At 46.9% G+C, this 21,813-nt stretch overlaps 2 protein-coding genes across 4 annotated transcripts in view; one reads left to right on the plus strand and one right to left on the minus strand.

The window, feature by feature from the left end:
- The window catches only part of SCAPER (S-phase cyclin A associated protein in the ER), a 98,620-nt gene extending 85,928 nt beyond the window's left edge, over window positions 1–12,692 (minus strand). For all 3 annotated transcript variants that reach the window (XR_011601030.1, XR_011601029.1, XM_070953498.1), the window contains exons 1-4: window positions 12,563–12,692; window positions 5,389–5,464; window positions 2,279–2,396; window positions 1,782–1,852 (exon numbers count right to left, since the gene is read on the minus strand). Coding sequence is in view for 1 of the 3 variants with exons in the window: in XM_070953498.1 (XP_070809599.1) it covers window positions 1,782–1,852; window positions 2,279–2,396; window positions 5,389–5,464; window positions 12,563–12,618 (321 nt within the window). In the remaining 2 variants the exon portion in view is untranslated. The remainder of the gene's footprint in view (window positions 1–1,781; window positions 1,853–2,278; window positions 2,397–5,388; window positions 5,465–12,562) is intronic.
- A 1,503-nt stretch (window positions 12,693–14,195) lies between these two features.
- RCN2 (reticulocalbin 2) lies at window positions 14,196–21,103 on the plus strand. The gene is given in 9 exon segments (XM_070953736.1): window positions 14,196–14,266; window positions 14,268–14,330; window positions 14,332–14,554; window positions 15,617–15,722; window positions 16,341–16,537; window positions 17,419–17,532; window positions 18,767–18,863; window positions 20,220–20,362; window positions 20,861–21,103. Coding segments are annotated over 9 exon segments (1,167 nt in total). The 3' UTR covers window positions 21,014–21,103.
- The last annotated feature ends 710 nt before the right edge of the window (window positions 21,104–21,813 follow it).

Below are 21,813 nucleotides of genomic sequence, written 5' to 3' on the forward strand. Positions count from 1 at the left end.
GAGACCAAGCAATTAACCATGATTTAAGAAGGATCATGGATCACCTATATTAGTGTTTCTCAAACGTGGCAACTTTAAGACCTGTGGATTGAAGACCTCCCGGAACAAGGCACGGGCTTGGAACAGACTGGTATTTTTCGAAGTTGGCCGCTTTAAGATGCATGGACTTTAACTCTCAGAATTCCCCATGTGTTGAGAGTTGAAGTCCACACGATTTAAAGTGGCCACGTTTGAGAAACACTGATTTCCATCAAGTGAATAATGTATCGTGGAGTTTCATGCAAAACTATCAGCTGGCGAGCTTTGTTATCGCTGCAAGTGGAGACTTAGCCCTAATCCAAGTAAACAAGTCCCATCATGGTTTAACACAACATATGAATCCAGCTTCCTTGGCTTAATTCAGGGGCTTTCAACCTTGGCAACTTGTGGACTTCAATTCCCAGAATTCCCCAGCTGAGGAATTCTGGGAGTTGAAGTCCAGAAGGCTTAAAGTTGCCCAGGTTGGACACCCCTGAATGAATTAATAGTCCATAATCAAACCATCACAACACACGATTCCCAGTCCTACGTTTAAGCACACCAGGGCTTATTTTGGCTTAAGTGCAGAGAGGTTTGTTTGGTCAAACGGCTTTCAAATTGATTATTTAAGAAACTTATTTAAGATTATTTAAGAGCTGGCTCCCTGCGTGGTCTTAACATATGGAAATTAATCTCCTGTCAGCTGGCCAGGCCTGCTGTTGCAAGACCAGCTGGTCTCTGGAGGATGGGTGTGCAGTTTCCATTAGGGGCATTTAGTGATCATTTTACTGAGGGGCGCTTTCGTTTTGTACTTAATACAGCGCAATTATTGATGCTGAACAGTTGGGCATGTGTGTTACGGTGGGCCTTTTTCACTCCCGGGGTAATTCAAAATGCTAGTATCACTGGCTCCCTCTTCCCAAGAGAGTGTAAAAGTACCCTCAGCACATGTGGATGCACTTTTGAAAGAGGTATTTTTTTTGCCTGTCTTTTTGGCTGTTCATTTAAAATCTACCCCTCCCACCCGTTAGCTGCCCGGGCAATGTAATGCTTTAGAACAGGGGTGTCGCAATCAAGGTCTGGGGGCTGCCCTGGAAATAGCGCAGGACTGGCCTTTGGTGCCTCTGCCAGCGAAAATGGAGCTGGGGGGGGGCTGCGTGTGGCTCTCCCAAGCTCTGTTTTTGCTGGCAGAGGGTTACAGGAGGTTATTGTAGCCGAAAACGGAACTCGAGAGCCCATTTATGCTGGCAGAACGCTAGGGCCACCATAGGCGCCCCCCACATGGGTGATGTCGAGCTGGCCATGCCCACCCTGGCCACGCTGACTCCGGCCCCCCGAGGTCAAACACAAGCCTGATGCGGCCCTCAATGAAATCCAGTTTTTGACACCCCTGCTTTAGAAGTACCCTGTTTCCCTGAAAATAAGACATCCCCAGCCCAATGGGGCTTTTGAGAGCATGTGCTATGCTAAAATAATCTCCCCCCCTCCGAAAATAAGCCCTCCCCGAAAATATTTAAATGCAGAGCTGAGAATCAGGTAAGATGGCAAGAGGAGCCGCATCTTGCTCCATGCGCCCCAAAATAATAAGACTTCCCCGAAAATAAGGTGAAGCGCTTATTTCAGGGTTCAAAAAAATATAAGGCAGGGTCTTATTTTTCAGGGAAACAGTAAAATATGACTACGTGGGTGTATTTGACCGTTTGCAGCTTTCTGGAAATTTCAGAAGTTTCAGATGCTTGAACGTTAAACAAAACAGCACGTACCTGTTTGCTAATTTTGTGTGTTCCTTGGTTTATCCTCTTCGATTTTGCTCCCACCTGCCACTTCGGTTTTCCTGTAAAAAGATGAACTTCTGTTAAGAGAAAGAATTTTATTTCTTTAAGGACTCGGGAGTGGAGATTAGTGCGCTTATCTCTGCCAGGCTGTTACCAGGGTTCACCGGTGTTACGTGTCTTTTCTTTTAACTGTGACTTGTTTAACAGGCCATGATGGCCTGACATACGTAACACAGAAGCCATTAATCACAGCTTAGAACTCGGGGTTACCCTGCACCAAACCAAACCAATAACAGCAAAGACCAGCAGAGATGAATTAGCACAGCGTTTCTCAAACTTGGCAGCTTTAAGATGGGTGGACTTCAAACTCCCAGAATTCCCTCGTCAGCCATGGCTGACGAGGGAATTCTGGGAGTTTGAAGTCCACCCATCTTAAAGCTGCCAAGTTTGAGAAACACTGATTTGGTACAACATCAAGTACATACCCTCCTCTTCCTTGTTCTCCAGTGGCACGCTCCAAGCAATCAAGTTTCTTGCAGTGCGACCCTCCTCCGCTACAATTTTCCTGACTTTGTCGTGACTGTTAGAGCGTTGGAAAGAAGCCTACAGAAGGGAACAAAGGTTTCAGATCATCGCACCCAGCCTGATTCTGAGAGTCACAGAAGTTCACAGGTCTTAAACTGGCTATAAAATTCCCACCGCTGAATTAAAGGGCTGGGCTGCTTCTGTCTTAAGAGGCCTTGGAACCCCAAAAAGGAGCCAGGAACAGAAAACCTATCACCAAAAATGACACCCAGGCCTAGGCCTACAACCAGCTCATGATGTCCTGGGATCCCAAGAGCAGAGAACTTACACCTCCTCTCGGTGTGGCCCGATGTAGCACATGGCAAACTTGGGAAGAATTCACCCTCACCTGAAAGAGAATCATCTTGGACGGAGTACCCAAATATTTTTAGCTTTTCAACCACTTGTGCTCAGCCTTTCCTTACAAAATAATGGAGTTGGAAGGGACCTTGGAGGTATTCTAGTCCAATCCCTTGCTCAAGCAGGAAACCCTATACCATTGATGGCTAACCTTTTCCGGACCGAGTGCCCAAAGCGCGCCTGAACCCCTAAAATGCAATGTGCACGCCCTCCCCGCGTGCGTGGCAGAGACCCGAAGACCAGCTGGCTGGCGGGAGGCGCGTGCACATGCATGGCGGAATTGAACTGGGGCAGCGGCTTGTGTGTCCACAGAGAGGGCGCTGTGTGCCCTCCGCCACTGTGTGGTTCACCATCATGGTCCTATACCCGTGGTGGCGAACCTATGGCACGCGTGCCACAGGTGGCACATGGAGCCATATTGATGGGCACGCGAGTTCAGCTCCATTTTCGGGCCTTCTGGGCCCACCAGAAGTAGGAAAACAGGCTGTTTCCAGCCTCCAGTGGGCTTCGGGGGAGTGGGGAAGGCCATTTTTGCCCTCCCCAGGCTCCTAGAAAGGCTCTGGAGCCTGTGGGGAGCAAAAAACAGGCCTTCCGGTCCCACCAGAAGTCGGCAAATGGGCCGTTTCCGGCCTCCGGAGGGCCTCCGGGGGGTGGGGAAGGCCGTTTTTACCCTCCCAACTCCTAGAAATGCTCTGGAACCTGTGGAGGGCAAAAAACGGGCCCACCGTGCCATCGCATGCCAAAAGCAGGGGGAGTGGGGGGGCTCGTGCACGCATGCATGGGAGGGCAGGGCGCATAGAATTATGGGTGTAGGCACGCACACGTGCAACCCCCCCCTGCACTTGGCATGTGATGGCAAAAAGGTTAGCCATCACTGTCCTATACCATTTCAGGCAAATGGTGTCCAGCCTCTTCTTTAAAACTTCCAGTGTTGGCGCATTCACAACTTCTGGAGTCAGGCTGTTCCACTAATTAATTGTTCTCATTGTTAGGAAATTTCTCCTTATTTCTAGGTTGCTTTCTCTCTTTGATTAGCTTCCGTCCGTTGCTTCTTGTCCTGCCTTCTGGTGCTCTGGAGAAGAGGTTGACCTTCTCTTCTTTGGGGCAGCCCCACCAGCTCCTTGTTGGCTGGTGAACCTCAAGTGCAAGGGCTTCAGTGCTTAAAAGCCTCGGTTTCCCCATCGTTAGGGTGAAACGACCCAGATCTACAAGCGGCTGGTCTTTTTAAAAGAAATTTTCAGGGGGGAAAAAAAAACCATGGCAAATGTAAACAGTGCGAGGTCCTGTGGTTTGTAAAACTCTGGCAAAGTGGTGTGCCAGATTCTGAAAGATGCATTAAAACCCTTGCAGCCGACCACAGGGCAAATCCAGAACAGATCCTTTCGCAGATGACAATTTTCAGATATGTTTGTAATGTCAGAGGAAAAAAGTAAAACTTAAAAGCCCAGTTATCAGAGGCAATAATTCATGTTGCTCTTCATGATGTACACTGTGCACTGAGAGCATAGGCACCAAAGACAAATTCGTGTGTCCAATCACACTTGGCCAATAAAGAATTCTATTCTATATTCTATTCTTCTCTTCTCCACCTCTTCTCTTCTCTGATTACGGAAAAACAAAATTATTTAAAGAGGTGACCCTAAGGGCATTTCCATCAAATGTCGTATTTTCTCAGGAAATGCTATTTCCAAATTTGCTATTCTACATTTCCACGCTTCTTTGGCGTCAGGGAAATGGTCTAGGTTCATCTCTTAAGTTAATTCAGTGCATACTGTTGCATGGGGAGACTTCTCTAGTAAAAAGCATACAGAAAAATATTTTTACTGTTATTTCCTAGCCGCCTCCATCTGTAAGGAAACCGGATCCCTTTCGATGAATTTGGGAAAACCAAGAGTGGAGCAGTTAAAAAAAAAAAAGGTTCAAACAGCAGTCACAACTACAAATCGGAACCTTTTAAAAATGTGCATTGATGGATCAAGACAAATCATTCTCAATGTTTTAGCACATCCCTTACAAATATAACTATTTCAGTTATGATAACTGCACTGGACCAAATTCTTCAAATTCTACATTGCAGGTAGTCCTCGATTTATGACCTGGGGATTAGAATTTCCATTGCTAAGTAAGGTGGCTGTTATTTAGATTATAAATTATGTTACTTATGTTATGTTATGTTATGTTATGTTATGTTATGTTATGTTATGTTATGTTATGTTATGTTATGTTATGTTATGTTATGTTATGTTTGTTATGTTATGTTATTATGTTATTTATATGAGTTGCGCCTGATTTTACGACCATTTTTGCCATGGTTAATCACTGAATGACTGCAGTTGTTCAGTGATCTGTGTGGCTCTTAAGCGAATCTGGCTTCTTCTGCTGACTTTGTCGGAAGCCGGCTGGGAAAGTCTCAAATAGTGACCGTCATAAGTGCATACCAGTTGTCAAGTGTTCGAAGTTCGATTGCTTAACTGTGAGGCTGCTACAAGGGTCGTACCTGCGAGGATCAGGCACGTTACTTTTTTAGTTGTTAACTTTGAACCGTCACTAGACAAACAGTCGTAACTCGAGGACTCCCCGCATACAGTCAGAGCAGGAGAGGAAGCCTTTGCACATTGCTCAACCGCCAAAACATGAAGAAGCTGACCGACTGTCAGGAGGGAGGACTTACCATCATGTTATATTTCTCCTCTGCGTCAACAGATTCGCTGATCACATTTTTGGCTGAACCCATGAAGTCGTCATAGCTGTGTTAACATACAAAAGACAGGCATTTTTAACAACAATGAAACAGCCGTTAACGGTATTTTCTTGCCGGGACACGGAGCCGTCACAGAACATTTACACCAAAGGCACAGAACCTCTCCGAAGCCTTGGCAGCAACCCATAAATGGCCACTCTTCGTTTTGGTTTGGACTGCATTTTAATCACACCGAATTAATTGAAATGTAGACGATTCAAAAACGAGGCTCTTGCTGTGACTTTCCTACGTTTGGATTGTTCAGAAGTCCAGCGCATCGCCTAACCCTCGGCTAGCAAAGGGTTCCGAGCCTTTGGTGTCCACCATGCAGTGAATTCAATTATTCTGCTTTGCTGGGGAGCAGATAATTCCTTCAGACACCACCAAACTAACACCACATGACTTTTAAGCTAGCATTATTGGGGACTTGAAGCCGATGTTGTCGAGACAAGCACAGCTGAATGGTCATTTCATTCCTTGTGGGACACCCGAAGTAATTTCACAGGGAACCTTTGGAAAACACTTAGCGGTGAGCAGTGGATCGCTATACTGTTCATTCTTACAGAAATAACACGTTCCTTTTTTCCTTTTGCACATGGCAACGGCCATGGACCAGTTTAAAATAGTTTCTGCCGCGTCTTAATAAAAAAGCAGCAACGGAAAAAAAAAATGGTCACTTTCACGACAAAACTTCACCGATCCCGCGAATCAACAATCGAATGAATGTTAACGCAAATAAAAGTAGGTAAGCCATACAGTCAGCCTGTCTGAATCATGGGCAAGTTCTACAAACAATAAAGCAAAACGGTGCCACATTTAAAAGATGCGCAATCCTATTGGTCAGGCAGGAGCAACCATACACAACAAAATATGAATGGCCTGGAAAACGTTCTTGAAATGGGTTTATAATTAAGCATGTTGATAAAAGGAGCTTTGCCGGCTGAGGAATTCTGGGAATTGAAGTCCACAAGTCTTAAAAGTTGCCAAGGTTGGAGACCCCTGCATTATTTGACTTCTGGGCAGAAATGACATCGGGAACTTAATTTTTAACTCATGGAAAAAGCACATTACTATGGCATTGGCAGGTACACAATACCCTTAATTCTGATATTCTGAATGGAATCATCCTCTTTTTATTTATACTAATCTTGCTTTTATTTTGCCATTTCAATGACCTCCACGGGATTTTCCATTCCACAAATGGAATTCACCCTATTCTAAGACTCAAGTGTTTATTGTTTATTTCAGAATTTTGTAGTAATATAATACAACAAGTCAATACATTGTTGAGACTGAGTTTTATTTATGCTGGTTTACATTCTGGGGGAGAAAAAAAAACCCTCTATAAAATGCAACCATCTATAACTGTTTTATGTCAGCATAAGAAAAATTTTCGAAACTCTTAAACTGCAGCAAAAATGGAGGCTAGGCAATAACAAATCTATGTATGAGCGGCTGATTTGTTTGGGTTACCACGGTTTCCTTTCTTCCTTCCAAAACGTGAGTTTGCTTAACTTTGCTTTTTTTTCGATGCCAAAACAAAATCAATTCACGTTTGTTTATTTGCTTGCAAATATGTTTCTACTGGTGTGGCAACCAAGCTGAAATGCTACCCTTAAACCTCTGTTTCCCTTTAGCTCAGACGCTCTCTCTTGCTGGAAACATGTCTATTCCACCTCACATCCAATCAGATGACAAGATGACATACAATGTCAGAGAAGATTATTTTTAACTCAAATAGAAAGGGCCACGAGACTTGAAGCCTTTTAAAAACCGGATACACTAAGAGCAAAAAAAAAACAGCCATGAATGTTGGACAAGCAATCGCCAATTTTGAGGGCAGCTCAAGACATTGTGTAGACTAGACTGAAAAGCAGAATTAAATGGAAGAGTCTCAGCCTAAGCGTCAAGGCGACTGCAAAGCGGGCATCAGGCATAATCAAATTTGAGCGAGGGCATTCCGGATCCCTCACCACTGAAGAACACGTTTAGGTCTTAGGAAAGGATGCCACATAACCCAGTTTACAATCCGAGGAGTCTCTGGTGCTCCCTTAAGAGCCAAGGACTCCACGGTTCAACCCTGAGCTGCAGAATTATCTCTTTTATTAGAGTTTTAAGATGGACCTTTGCTTATAAAATGCACGCCGCAAATTAGGCCCAAAGACCCTCCCAGTGTTCTGCCCCAGCAGATTCTCAAGGATTGTGACACACACCAACGGTCCTTATCAAAGTTATAAAGTACCAAGAATAAACAAAGTCCAGCAAAGGTTGGCAACCAGCCCAGAAAACAAGATGCGATAAGACACTCACTATCCAAACTGCTCTTTAATAATTACACGTTGTTTCCAGCAAGAAATTACTGTATGCGACTTAAATAGGCTAAGGGAGTGGCCAATTATCCTCAAGCCTTACTCTCGAGGAGACCTCCTCCTCCTGAGTAGCCACTCCTGCCTTTTGGCAGCCCTGTGTTGAGGAGAGGCTCCTCCACTTCGCTCTCTCCACTTGAAGGAGCCTCTGGAGGGTCTGAAGGCCCTGGCTGAGTCTCTGCCTCTGGCATCACATCCTCTTCAGCCTCCTTGCTGTTCGACCCGAGCGCCGGCTGCGCAGGCTGCTGGCGCGACTCCACACCAGCCTCCTCATCGTTGGGATCAGCCACGATCCACACAGGCCGCTGGCGGGCCACAACATCCAGAGAGGGAAGAACAAGGACTGAACCACGGTCAACATTCCAGGATGGAGAGAGCTTCGTCCACTATTTTCTTGTTATAATTTCTCCTTCGGTCAAAGAGGACTAAACCCAGACACCGGAAGAGAGAAATACCCACTGTACAGGTAGTCCTTAACTTACAACCGTTCATTTAGTGACGGTTCAAAGTTACGACAGCACTGAAAAAAGGGACTTGCAACCGTTTTCCACAGACAACCATTACAGCATCTCCATGGTCACGTGATTGAAATCGATGACTCATCTGTCTGAAGTAGTGTAGTGTTTCTTGCCTAAGCAGGGGGTTGGACTAGAAGACCTCCAAGGTCCCTTCCAACTGCTATTCTATTCTATTCTATTCTATTCTATTCTATTCTATTCTATTCTATTCTATTCTATTCTATTCTATTCTATTCTATTCCATTCCATTCCATTCCATTCCATTCCATTCCATTCCATTCTATTCATATTTATGATGGCCGCAGGGTCCCGGGGTCACGTGATTCGCTCTTGCGACCTTCTGACAAACAAAGTCAATAGGAGAAGCCAGATTCACTTCACAACTGTGTTCCTAACTTAACAATTACATTGATTCCCTTAACGGCCGTGGCGAGAAAGGTCGTAAAACGGGGCAGAATTCCCCGAACAAAGGTTTCGCTGAGCGACAGAAATGTTGGGCTTGTCAATTGTGCTTGTTAAGTCGAGGACGTCGTGGTACTAACTCCACAACTGCAGTGATTCGCTTCACGACAGGGAAGGTCGTAAAAACGGGGGCAAAACTAGCAACCGTCTCGCTTAGCAACGGAAACGTAGGGCTCGACGGTGGTCGCACGTCGAGGAGTACCTGCACAGCAGCTTTGACAGCCAAAAACGGTCCTGGTTTTGAAAGAGAAATGGCCACAGGATGACCTTCCAGGAATGCCCGCCCCCCCTCCCAACTACCAGGTGAGGCATGACCATAGAGAGAGACAACCATGCAAGAGAATGACGTGGGAGAGCTGTGGAAGATGGCAGAAGGCTGGGGAAAGGCACCTGTGGCAGTGGCCAAAAACATGCAGGGAGCCGGGGGGCGGAGCAGAGAGAAGCCAGAAGGGTTGGGGGGGGGGGCAGAGCAAAGCTAGCTAAAGAGGAGAACGCCGTGCAGCGGGATGGCCGATTCTGCCCCAGTGACGCCACCACAAGAAGCGCGCAGACTCTTGAGAGTGCTACACCAATGTCCAGTTAATTTAGGAGAAAAAAGAGGAGAAGTGCTCTTCGTACCATGACGGGCAAAGTTATGTCCTGTTATTGGACTTTTAATCCTGATAAACTGTGCAGCCACTTTGGGGGGGAAAAGAAAAGAGAACATTACACAGGGTGAAAACGTTCAGCAGTTAAGACACAGAGTCACACAACCCTCGGGGGAAGAACCGGTCCTCCCGTGCCGAGTTTGGAAAGCAGCGTTTGGGGGGGGCGGGGGTTGGAGGAGGATAAATAGGATCCCTTGATCTCTTGGCCGTCGGGATCCCATCAACCGTACCTCGGCCATCGACTTGCAAGGCTTACCACAGTGGAACGAGGCTTCAAACATCGCCGTGAAGGTTTATAGCAATCCCTGGGCAACTGGATCCCACCAGTTTTTTAATTGCTCGAAACTTGCCTTTGATTTCCACGTCATTGGGAAAGGCAACACAGGAAAAAACAGGTAGTCCTCAACTTACAACCGTTCGTTTAGTGACCGTTCGGAAGTTACAACGGCACTGAAAAAGGGACCCAGGACTGTTCTTCACACTTTAAGACCGTTGCAACATTCCCACAGTCACGTGATCAAAATCCAGGCACTTGGCAACGGGCTCATATTTATGACGGTTGCACTGTCCCCAGGAGGGGCGGGGGGGGGAGTCATCATCTGACCGCCGTTTCTAACCTTCCCAGCTGGCTTCCGACAAGCAAAGTCAATAGGGGAGCCCATGTTAACAGCTGCGGTGATTCACTTAACAGCTGTGGTTAAAAAAAGGGCGAGAAATGGGGCACAATTTATGTAACGGCTGTCTTACTGAGCAACGGAAATTTTGGGCTCAGTGGCGGTCATAACCTGAGGACTACCTGTAAACAACACTGCAAGGAAATATGGTCCAGGCTATCCCAGAATTAGAATAAAGTGAAGACGTTTTTGGCGCTCTCTGATCTTGGTGGATAGAATGAAGTGCCATCCCATAATAGGCTCGGGATTCATGTATGGAAAGCATGTAAAACCTCCGCCACTCTGCAGGAAGGACTGGCAGAGCTGGGGGAAAACCATTCCCCAATTTCATTCTGGTTTTCCACTGGGGGGGGGAAGAAACCAACATTCTTGTCAATTTCGCCCTGGAGAATCCTGGCCAAATTTGTCTCCAAGGTAGTTTATACACTGCTCAAACAACTAAAGGGAACACAAAACTACTGTATGTAAAGAACAAAGTATTTAATAAGGCTATTTCATTCATTCAGATCTCGGATGTCTTCTGCTTGTGTTCCCTTTATTTTTTTGAGCAGTGTATATACATATGTGTGTGTGTGTATATTATATGTATGCATATATATGTATATGTATATATGCAAGTCTTGGTGTATTCGGTTCACCAAGACCCGAATGTATATGTGTGTGTGTGTGTGTGTGTGTGTGTGTGTGTGTGTGTGTATGCATATTCTTTCTAGCCAGGTTTTACCTACGTAAACTAAGTTGTTCTGCAGCCCTGGTTCTGTGAAATCTCATTCACAAGCTTCTGGGCTTTTTTTTCTGTTGACAAACTGCAACTCTGTGTTGCTCTCTGGGAGAGAGTTGCAGAGTTGCAGTTTGTCAACAGAAAAAAAAAAGCCCAGAAGCTTGTGAATGAGATTTCACAGAACCAGGGCTGCAGAACAACTTAGTTTACGTAGGTAAAACCTGGCTAGAAAGAATATGCACATGCTGGGGTAGACCAGGTGCCTCGATAGAAAAACACTATATATATTGTTTTTCTATCGAGTGTTTTTCTATCGAGGCACCTGGTCTACCCCAGCATATATATATCTGACTCCTTTTACATATCTATATCTATATCTGACTCCTTTTTATAAATATATGTTTATATTTCTATGACTCCTTTATTCATTTTATATCTATATCTGATTCCTTTATTCATATATATATACATACATACATACATACATATATATATATATATATATATATATATATATACCAAATATATTTTACTGATAAAGAAATAAAGGGAGACTTTATTTCTTTATCAGTAAAATATATTTGGTATAAAAATGGTTTGTTGTGGATGCAACTGCTTGAGGGCTCCTGGGTTGGAGCTGAAAGGCAAAAGAGAGCAGAATGCTCTCTCCCACATGTTGGAGTAGACCAGGTGTCTCGGTAAAACACTTTATATATATATATATATATATATATATATATATATATATACATATATACGAAAAAAGATATATCTATCTTTTTTCGTAGGTCTATATGTGCATTACTGTTCTAGCCAGGGTTTTTCCTACGTAAATCAAGATGTTTGTATAGCCATAGTTAAGTGACATCCCAAATCACTATTTTCTAGGCTTTATCAGACATTTAAGCAGCATTATGCTGTCTGCTGTAAGACTTAAGGGACACCAGACAGCATAATGCTGCTTAAATGTCTGATAAAGTCTAGAAAATAGTGATTTGGGATGTCACTTAACTATGGCTATACAAACATCTTGATTTACGTAGGAAAAACCCTGGCTAGAAAAGTAATGCCTGTTGTTCTTTTTCGTAGGTTTTTATGTGTATTATTGTTTTAGCCAGGGTTTTTCCTACGTAAATCAAGATGTTTGTATAGCCATAGTTCATATAGCCATATAGATAGTTATATTAATCCTTTATTTTTTATATATCTATATCTGACTCCTTTTTGTAAATATATGTTTATATATCTATGACTCCTTTATTCATTTTATATCTATATCTGATTCCTTTATTTGTTTTATATATATATATATATATAGTTATATTAATCCTTTATTTTTTATATATCTGTATAGATATATTTGTACATATCTGTAACTCCTTTATTCGATACACAAACACATATACATACATACATATAAAAGGAATAAAGGAGGGACTCCGGGGGGGGGCTGCCAACTGAGGCCCCTCCTGGGGATGAGGGGGCGACCCCCCCACGAGGGACCCCTCCCCTTTTTGGGCCGCTTCGTCCCTCAGAGGGAGCCCTCCGGGGCCTTTCACACGTGCAGGCGGACACGCGTGTGCAGGGGCCGTGCGAATGGGGGCTGCGGGCGGGGGGAGGGGGAGGCCCGGCTTGGTTGCCCTGGAGAAGCGGCTGGAAGGGCGGCCGCCATCTTGCCCGCCGGGCCCGCCGCCGCCGCCGCCTCAGCCCGACTTACACTCGCCGCCGCGCAGCGCCGTTCCGCCTGCGTGCGTCCCGCCGCTGTGACGTCATCTTGCCCCGCCGGTAGCCCGGTGCCGCGACGAGAAGAGAAAAAAAAAAAAGCCTCTCGGAAGAGGCAGTATCCCGGCTTGGGGGGCCAAAAAAAAAAAGAGCTGGCGCCACCGAGCATGCGCGGTTACCTTCCGCGCGTGCTCGCCAGCGCCTAACGAAGCCGGCGGGCCCTGAATGCTTGCCCTCCCTAGCGCCGAGCCGCGGCCGCGCATGCGCTGCCCCGTCCCGAGGATGCTCAGTCGCAGAGGCTGAAGCCGCCTGCCCTTAGTTGTGCCCACTCCGGGGTGGGACAAGCCGCTGTCTTTCCCAGAAAGGCTGGAGGGGGGGCGGGACTGAGTAGGACTTCATTCCCCATTGGCCCCAATCAGCATAGTCAATAGCTAGGGATTATGGGGGTTGTAGTCCAAAATTTCCTTTCTCCCCCCCAACCCTCCAAGTCAATCCCTATTTGATGAGTTTGGTAGGAAACTAACATTCACCCCAAAGGAGGCTTCACTGGTCTGGAGAAAGAAAGTTTTAACAACTTTTAAGATGTTTAAAGACTTCAACTCCCAGAATTCCCCAGCCTGCAGATACCGACTGAGGAATTCTGGGAGTTGGTCTGCACATTTTAAGTGGCCGAGGCTGGGGGAAAAAAAACCACCCTTTAGGCTGAAATCAAATGCTGGACCGCAAATCTGCCCTTTGCAAAAAGGAGGACCAGACACCCCCCCCCCGTCTTTCAGCGCAGGGGGTGCAGGAGCCCCCCAGGACCACCGGGAGGGACCCCCCAAAAAATCCACCCACCCACCTGAATGCATGGAACTGGGGGGGGGGCTGGGAGGGTTTTTTCTCCAAGGGGGGGGGTCTGGTCCTTCTTGCCGTCGCCCCCTTTTTTGCAATGGGCAGCTTCCACCTGGACTTTTTCTCCCAAGACCACCAGGAGGGACCCCCGCCAAAAAAAACCCACCCAGCCACCTGCCGGGATGCAGAGCATGGGGAGGGGAGGGGAGTGGGGGGCGGGGGGGGGGAGAGAGAGAAGCTTCCAAGGCTCCTGCACCCTCTACTTGGGGGGAGGGCGGCGGGTGTGATTTTACTCCTTGCAATCGCTCCTTTTTGCAATTGCAATTCCACCCGGGCTCTGCAACTCCCCCACCCACCTACCCACCGGGATGCGGGGCAACCCCAGGCACTGGGGAAGGCGGTGTTTTTCCAAGGGTCTGATCCTCCTTCTGGCCATTTCCCCCCCCCCCTTTTTGGGGAGGAGGGGAGTTTTGTTTTTGCAATGAGCAGGTTCCACCTGGACCTTCTCCTCCCGGGACCCCCCCCTCCCCCTAAGAAACCCCTCCCCACCCACCCACCTGCAGGGATGCGGGGCACCCCAGGCACTGGGGAAGGCGGTGTTTTTGCAAGGATCCTGCACCCCCTGCGTTAAGGGTGTGTGTGTGTGTGTGGGGGGTCTGATCCTCCTCCTTGACATCGCCCCCCCTTTTTGGGGGGGGGTTTGTTTTTGCAATGAGCGGGTTCCACCTGGACTTTCTCCTCCCGGGACCCCCCCCTCCCCACCCACCTGCAGGGCTGCAGAAGCAGGCCAGGCGATGGAGGGGGTGGGAGAGAAGCTTCCAAGGCTCCTGCACCCCCTAAAGGCCGGGGGGCGTCCCCTGCCCAAGCCCCCCCTTCCCCTCCCTCGCCCAGCAGAGCCCCCGCGCGGCCGGGGCGTTGCAACGGCCGAAGCGGCGTCTCTCGTGCGGAGCCGCTGCAGCTGCCGGGACCGTTCGGGGAGGAGACTCGGGGAACGGCCTCCCCGCCTGCCTCCTCCGTTCCGGCCCGCCCGGCTGCAGCAGCCATGGAGCCTCCGCCGCTGCTCGGGCTGCTGCTGCTGCTGCTGGCCGGCTTCGGCCCCGGCTTGGCCGAGCACCGGGCCGACTACGACCGCGAGGCGCTGCTGGGCGGCCAGGTGGGACACCCGAGCCCATCTTCCACCGCCGGGCAGGGGCGCCTGGGCAGGCATGGCTGGGAGGGGAGGAGAGAAGGGGGAGCAAAGAGCCCGGGGAGGGGGGGTTGCAGAAAGGGAGGAAACCCCCCCCGCAGGGAGGGGGGTGGGATCTTAAGGCAGCCCACCTGGAATTGGGGGGGGGAGGGAGGGGGGGCAGAAGCAACTGCTCTGCAGGTGAAGGCCAGGGGTGACCCCCTAAGTGCAACAGGGCTTCTTAAGGTCCTTTGGGGGTGGGTGGGTGGCTGGGGGGAAGGGGCTGGTGGCGGGGAGGGGCGCATCCTGGCTTTCCTACTAAAAAAAAGTGGGTGGGCAGAGGGGTGGGGGAAAGAGAAAGAGAGAAAAACAGGGAGAGAGAAGGAAAGAGAGGAAGAAAGAGAGAGAAAAAGAGAGGGAGAAAGAGGAAAAGAGGGAGAGCGACAGGAAGAAAAAGAGGGAGAGAAGAGGGAGAGAGAAGAGGGAGACAGAGCGTCAGAGAGAAAAAGAGAGGAAGATAGAGAAAGAGAAGGAGAGGGAGAGGGAGAGGGAGAGAGAAAAAAGAGCACTCTAGAAAGAAAAAGGGAGAGAGAAGAAAAGAGAGGAAGACAGAGAAGAAGAGAGACAGAGTAACAGAAAGAAAGGGAGAGAGAGGGGGAGAGAGAAAAAAAGCGAGAGAGCGACAGAAAGAGGAAAACAGAGAAGGAAAGAGAGGAAGAAAGAAAAAGAGGGAGAAAGAGAAGACAAGAAAGAGGAAAAGAGAGCAGCAGAGAGAAAAAGAGGAAGATAGAGAAAGAGATGGAGAGGGAGAAAGAGAAGAAAAGAGCGCAACAGAAAGAAAAAGGGAGGGAGAAGAGGAAGAAAGAAAAAGAGAGGAAGAGAGAGAGTAACAGAAAGAAAAAGAGAGAGAGGAAGAGAGAGACAGGACCAGAAAAAAAGGGAGGCAGAGGGAGGCAGAAAAAGAGAGATCTTCCTAAATTAGGTCTCATTTTAGTGCTGTTTCTCTGCCCCTCTGCCCCCCCCCACCCCCTCTCCCCCCCCAAAAAAAAGGATGAAGTGGAGGAATTTTCCAAACTGAGTCCGGAGGAGCAGCAGAAGCGCCTGAAAGTGATCATAAATAAGATCGACGGAGATCTGGACGGCTTCCTCACTGAAGGTACCTCTGATGCCACCCTCCGGCCTCCTTTCTCTGGCTGGGCTTAGGGCGTCGTGTGAATGAGACCCCGCCACAAACTGAGGCCCTGAGTTTCAGGGGAAAAAACGTCCATTGAGTATAATGGATTCGTTTAACGACTGCCATGTCCACTTAATAACTACCACAAAAATGGTTTGAAATGGGGGGGGGTTTGTCACATGATGACCCATTTAATAACTGGCTTATCATAAATCTGGGTTTAACGATGGTCATACGTGGAGGACTAACCGTGACATAAATTGTCGATTGTCAAGAGCCAGTTTGGTCTAGTGGTGAAGGCTGGGAGACGGCGAGTTCTAGTCCCACTTTAGGCATGAAAGCCGGCTGGGTGACTTTGGACCACTCACCAGGAGACGGGGAGACTGCGGTCCCCACTCATAGTCCAACTAATACTGGGCTATTTCCAATATTAGTTGGACTTCTTGTCTGCCGGCGAGTTGGCTGGGCCGCGTTGTCCTAGATCCGACTTGGGGCTCAATCCTGCAACGCCTCTTAGGAAAATGCAGCGCCCCAAGGGGTTGAAGGTCACCCACCAGGGAAGGGGTCCCGTTCACCAGGCTAACTGGGAAATCTCCCCAGCCGAGCTGAGTTCCTGGATCCAGCACTCCTTCAAGGATTACGTCATCGAAGACGCCAAGCAGCAGTTCCACCACTACGACAAAGATGGCGACGGGAGGGTCTCTTGGGAGGAGTACAATATCCAGATGTACGACCGGGTCATCGACTTCGAAGAGGACACCACGCTGGACGATGTTGAAGAAGAGTCCTTCCGGCAGGTGAATGATCTCCCCAAAACATGGAATGTCTCCCATTTTATTTCGATCCTTTTATTCTTTCCTGGAGCTGAGGGTGTGAGAGAAACGGGTTAAAAAATTAATGTTTCCGCTTTTGGGACTTACTCTTCCCATAACTGGGGAGGACGCTCTGTTCATTGGGTGAGAAAGACTCGGGAGGGGGGCTTTTTGACTCTCCAATCCGTTTCCTAGATTTGACTTTGAACAATGTTGTTAGTGACACTAACACAATTGACTTGCAGCTATAATAAGGGTACTAAAAGGTGGATATTCTCCTGCCTTCAATATTTATTTAAAAAATTTTTTTAACAGGTTTAGTTCTGTTTAGTTTCAGTTTAATTTAGTTAGGATGACATGAGAGCAGTGTTGCGGCCAGAAGTTCGATCCTGACCAGCTCAAGGTTTTCTCAGCCTTCCATCCTTCCCCATCACTGGAGGTTTTCAAGAAGAGATTGGACAAGCGTTTGTCCATAATGGTGTAGTAGGGTTTCCTGCTTGAGTAGTGGGATGGAGTAGAAGATCTCCAAGATCTCCCTTCCAACTCTGATATTCGGTTAGTCCTATTTATGAAACAGGGTCTGAAATGTTGGCGGTAATCTTTAGAAAGGGGACTATAACAGCAGACACTAAATATTAAGAAAATCTCAACTTCTTAATCAAGAAATGCCTTCCTGTTTGCGAAACATGGAAAAACTGAGAAACTGGCCTGCTTAAGGCTTGCAACCTTGGTAGGTGGGCTGGGTGAACCTCGGAGCTTGCTTGGTTGGAGGTCAAGTAGCCCGTTGGGTCCAAGGAGCTTCGGAGAGGCGGAAAAGGAACACGTTGGCCGGCAGCTCACGTTTTATCCACGTCTTCTTCCCAAAGCTCCATTTAAGGGACAAGAAGAGGTTCGAAAAGGCTAACATGGAAGGCGATTTGGTGTTGGATTTTGAGGAATTTGTCGCCTTTGAACATCCGGAGGAGGCCGACTACATGAAGGCAAGTCTCGGGAGAGAACGGCTTTTAAAAACGGGGCTCCAGGAGTGACCGCTTTTTATAAGTTGCCCTCGGTTTCCCTTTTATTGGTTGATCGAAATATGTAAAGTACAAAACATACCAAGAAAAATGGTAATGGAAAAAATAAGGAGGGGAAAAAGGGAAGAGAGAAAAAAAAAAGTCAGGGCCGAGGGGAAAAGATACGGTAGGTAATAACTTAAGACCTCGTCTTTTTACTTTTATATTATATACAGTATATCACAGAAGCGAGTACACCCCCTCTCACATTTTGTAAATATTTAAGTATATCTTTTCATGTGACAACGCTGAAGAAATGACACTTGGCTACAGTGTAAAGTAGTGAGTATACAGCTTGTATAACAGTGTAAATGTGCTACCCTCTCAAAATAACGCAACCCACAGCCATTCAGGTCTAAACTACTAATGTCTAAAGTACTCACTTCTGTGATATGCTGTACATGTTTTATAATAATATATATTACTATATATTACAACATATATAATATATATATACTAGCCATTTCTATAGCACCAAACCTATCTAATTGGCACAGGGGTCTGCAACTTTAAACACTCAAAAGAGCCATTTGGACTTGTTTCCCACAGAAAAGAAAACACCGGGAGCCACAAAACCCTTCCAGTGCCTGACTATTTCTTGAGCGGCCAAAAAACTAGCATATGTAGTTGAATTAAACGTTCTGTTTTCTTCTGAAATTTTTCTTTTCTTGGATTTATCCATGGTTGGCCTACCGGGGGTTGAAAAGCTCAATAAATCACGTGCCAGCGGGTGTCACACATTGGTGGTTGTGACGCATATTTTGAGTGATGGAGCCACAGCAGAGGGGTGAAAGAGCCACATGCGGCTCCAGAGCCACAGGTTGCTGACTCCTGAATTGGCAAAACCCAATTCGCACAACACATACCCACACTTCACCAAACTCTAGTTTGCAAGATATAACCATCTGTAAGCTGATTGCACAACACAGAACCTGAGGCTGGTTAGTTCCTAGCACAGGGAGTCTCCAAAACCTGGCACCTTTAATTCTCGTGGACTTCCAACTTCAATATGGCTGGCAGGGGAATTCTGGGCGTTGAAGTCCACGAGCCTTAAAAGTCGCCAAGTTTGGCGCCTCCTGGTTTATAGTCCCGTGCCTTTTGAGCAGAGCTGATAAGACAAGCCGCTTCTGACCTTCTGATGGCTTTTCCTTCCCACCAGGAGTTCGTCATCCAGGAAGCTTTGGAGGAACATGACAAAGATGGGGATGGATTTGTCAGCCTCGAAGAGTTCCTCGGCGACTATCAAAGAGATCCAAGTGAGTGGCAGGCCATTCCTCTTCAGCCTGGGGGTCTCCAAGAACCACGAATGGTTCGGAACTCTGAAAGTTCTCCTAAGGATACCTGGAGGCCCCAACTAGAGAAAGCTGGAGGACAGGGAAAGACGGGGATGTCCAGAAAGTTTTTGTCAGCACTTCAAGCTGCATTTATTCTAGTGCTGACATAAGAAGGAGAAGCGGAGGCGTCTGGAAACGGACGTTTGACTTTTCACCTACTTATTTTTCCTGGAGATAATATCCCCTAGAAGATGGGATGGGAGGGGGGGAAATTCCTTGAGCTGGAGCAGTAGATTAGGGGGTAGAATGACTTGGAAGATGGCCAATGAGTGCAGGAGAGTGGGGAACGGAAAGGGAGGGTTTTGGGTCTGGAAGTCAGTGTTGGCTGCGATGCAGTCGGAGTTAGAATGTTGTGCTTAATAAATAGTTTTTCTTCAAAGACTTTGTTTGAAATGCAATTTATTTGAGATGACCTCGAAACTTGACAGTTTTATTTATTTATTTATTTATTTATTTATTTATTTATTTATTTATTTATTTTGTCAAGCATATATAAGATAACAGGTAAAAGTATAAACATAATTTGAATACATGAAGAGTAAGTAAAAAGGAATATTAGGACAGGGACGGTAGGCACACTGGTGCACTTATGCACACCCCCTTACAGACCTCTTAGGAATGGGGTGAGGTCAACAGTAGACAGTTTAAGGTTAAAATTTTGGGGGTTTGGGGAAGAAACCCCAGAGTCAGGTAGTGTATTCTAGGCATTGACCAGGCGTTGCTGAAGTCATATTTTCTGCAATCGAGTTTGGAGCGGTTTATATCTATTATTGAGTTTATATCTATTATTTGTTCGTGTATTGTTGTGGTTGAAGCTGAAGTAGTCGACAGGAAGGACATTGTGGCAGATAATTTTATGTACTACGTGTTTGGGGAGCTGGGTCAGAACCAGGGGTGAAATCCAGCAGATTCTGACAGGTTCCGGAGAACCGGTAGCAGAAATTTTGATTAGTTCGGAGAACGGGCAAATACCACCTCTGGCTGGTCCCAGAGTGGGGTGGGAATGGGGATTTTGCAGTATCCTTCCCCAGGAGTTGGGTGGGAATGGAGATTTTGCAGTATGCTTCCCCTGCCACGCCCACCAAGCCACGTCACGCCCAGCAAGCCACACCCACAGAACCGGTAATAAAAAAATTTGAATTTCACCACTAGTCAGAACTTCCCAGCCTGCATGCAAGGCAAAACACACGTTTTAAGGGGATTTTGCTCAAAGGGAAAAAAGGCAGTGAATCAAGGATGCGTTTGAAAACAATGGCGACTTTGTTTTTTTTTTTTCAGCCGCCAAAGAAGATCCGGAATGGATTGTGGTGGAAGAAGACCGCTTTAAAAATGATTACGACAAGGATAAGGATGGGAAGCTGAACCCCAAAGAGCTGCTGACTTGGGTGATGCCCAACAACGAAGGCCTTGCCCAGGAAGAGGTAAGAGGGTGGAAGGATATTTCAGGTCATCCTCCAACTTACGACACTTCATTCAGTGACCGTTCAAAGTTACGACGGCACTGGAAAAAAGGGGCTTACGGCCGTTTTTCACAGTTGCGACCTTTGCACCAGCCCCAGGGTCGTGTGTTGAAAATTCAGCTGCTTGGCAACTGGTTCATACTTACGACCGTTGCTGTGTCCCAGGGCCACGTATATCCCGTTTTGCGACCTTTTGCGACCTGCAGTGTTCAAAATACAGCAATTTGAAGCTCAGCTGCTTACCTTCTAAGGCAGCCCTGTTAAGTAGAATAGCGGAGGCATGGAAATCAGCTGTGCCGCACGAATCAGCAGAGCCAGGAAGACGGAAATATAAAACGGGATAGAGCAGGGGCAAGTGGGCGGAGCCAGCTGATGGTCAGAACTACCGGTTCGTGCGAACCAGCAGCAATCCACCACTGGCTAAATTTCATATTCAACCCTTGTTAATTTATTCTCTAGGCTGTTCATCTCCTTGACGAAATGGACTTGGATGGAGACCGGAGACTGTCAGCCAACGAAATCCTTGAAAATCAAGACCTGTTTCTCAACAGCGAAGCCACCGATTACGGCCGACAGCTCCACGACAAAAGTTTCTACCACGAAGAGCTTTAATTTCCAAAAGATGCTTTGCCTTCCTTTCAAAATTGAGATTTTTTTTTTCTCTCCCCCCCCCCCTTATTGTTCAGCTTAAAAAAATAATAATAATGCCAGTTGGGCAGCGATTTTACGTGGCTAACGTCCCCTGTACGTTGCCAGTATTACTTTTGGCGGTCTAATTTATAAAAGAAGAAGAAGAAGGAAAAAGAACGGAGATCTTTAATGCTCAGATTTCAAAACTGCTTTTTGAAACGTACTTGAAAATACCAGGGTATGACTGCAAAGTAAGCCCTCTTTTCGGTTAGATTTTCATTATTTTAGGAAAGGGAAAACGCAGTTGTAGCTGTCTTGGTTCTGTGTGTTAATAGTTTTTCTATCCTATTTTGTATATTACAAAATTCAGGAGGATGAAGTGTTACCTACGAGGTTTCTGTGCCTATTCCCTTGTTTTGATGGTAGACGATAGGGAAATATTTTCGCATTTGGGAAGTATTCTATTTACTTGGATTAAAATGTTCAAATGCCACGCCCCCTTTTTGCCCCTCTGCTTTTGTGCTATTTCTTTGTATGAATCTCTTAAAAACAGCATTCTAGCTTAACGCCGCTTCTTAAAAAGAAATGTACTTCAAAACAGGATAAATAAGGGGGAAGAATTTAAAAATACGGCTTTATCAAACCGAGTCTAAATCAAGCCGCAGGGGGAAGCCAAGTCTTGGATTCTGTGACCATTCTAGGGATCTCTCTGCTCGGGGTGGGGTGGGGTGGGGGGACGGAGGTTCCTAACTTGTAGGAGAAACCTGCCAGCCCTTGGAGGT

This window comes from Pituophis catenifer, unplaced genomic scaffold (genome assembly GCF_029215685.1).
Source record: "Pituophis catenifer annectens isolate HBS135680 unplaced genomic scaffold, rPitCat1.0.hap2 SCAF_14, whole genome shotgun sequence".
Taxonomy (NCBI): domain Eukaryota; kingdom Metazoa; phylum Chordata; class Lepidosauria; order Squamata; family Colubridae; genus Pituophis; species Pituophis catenifer.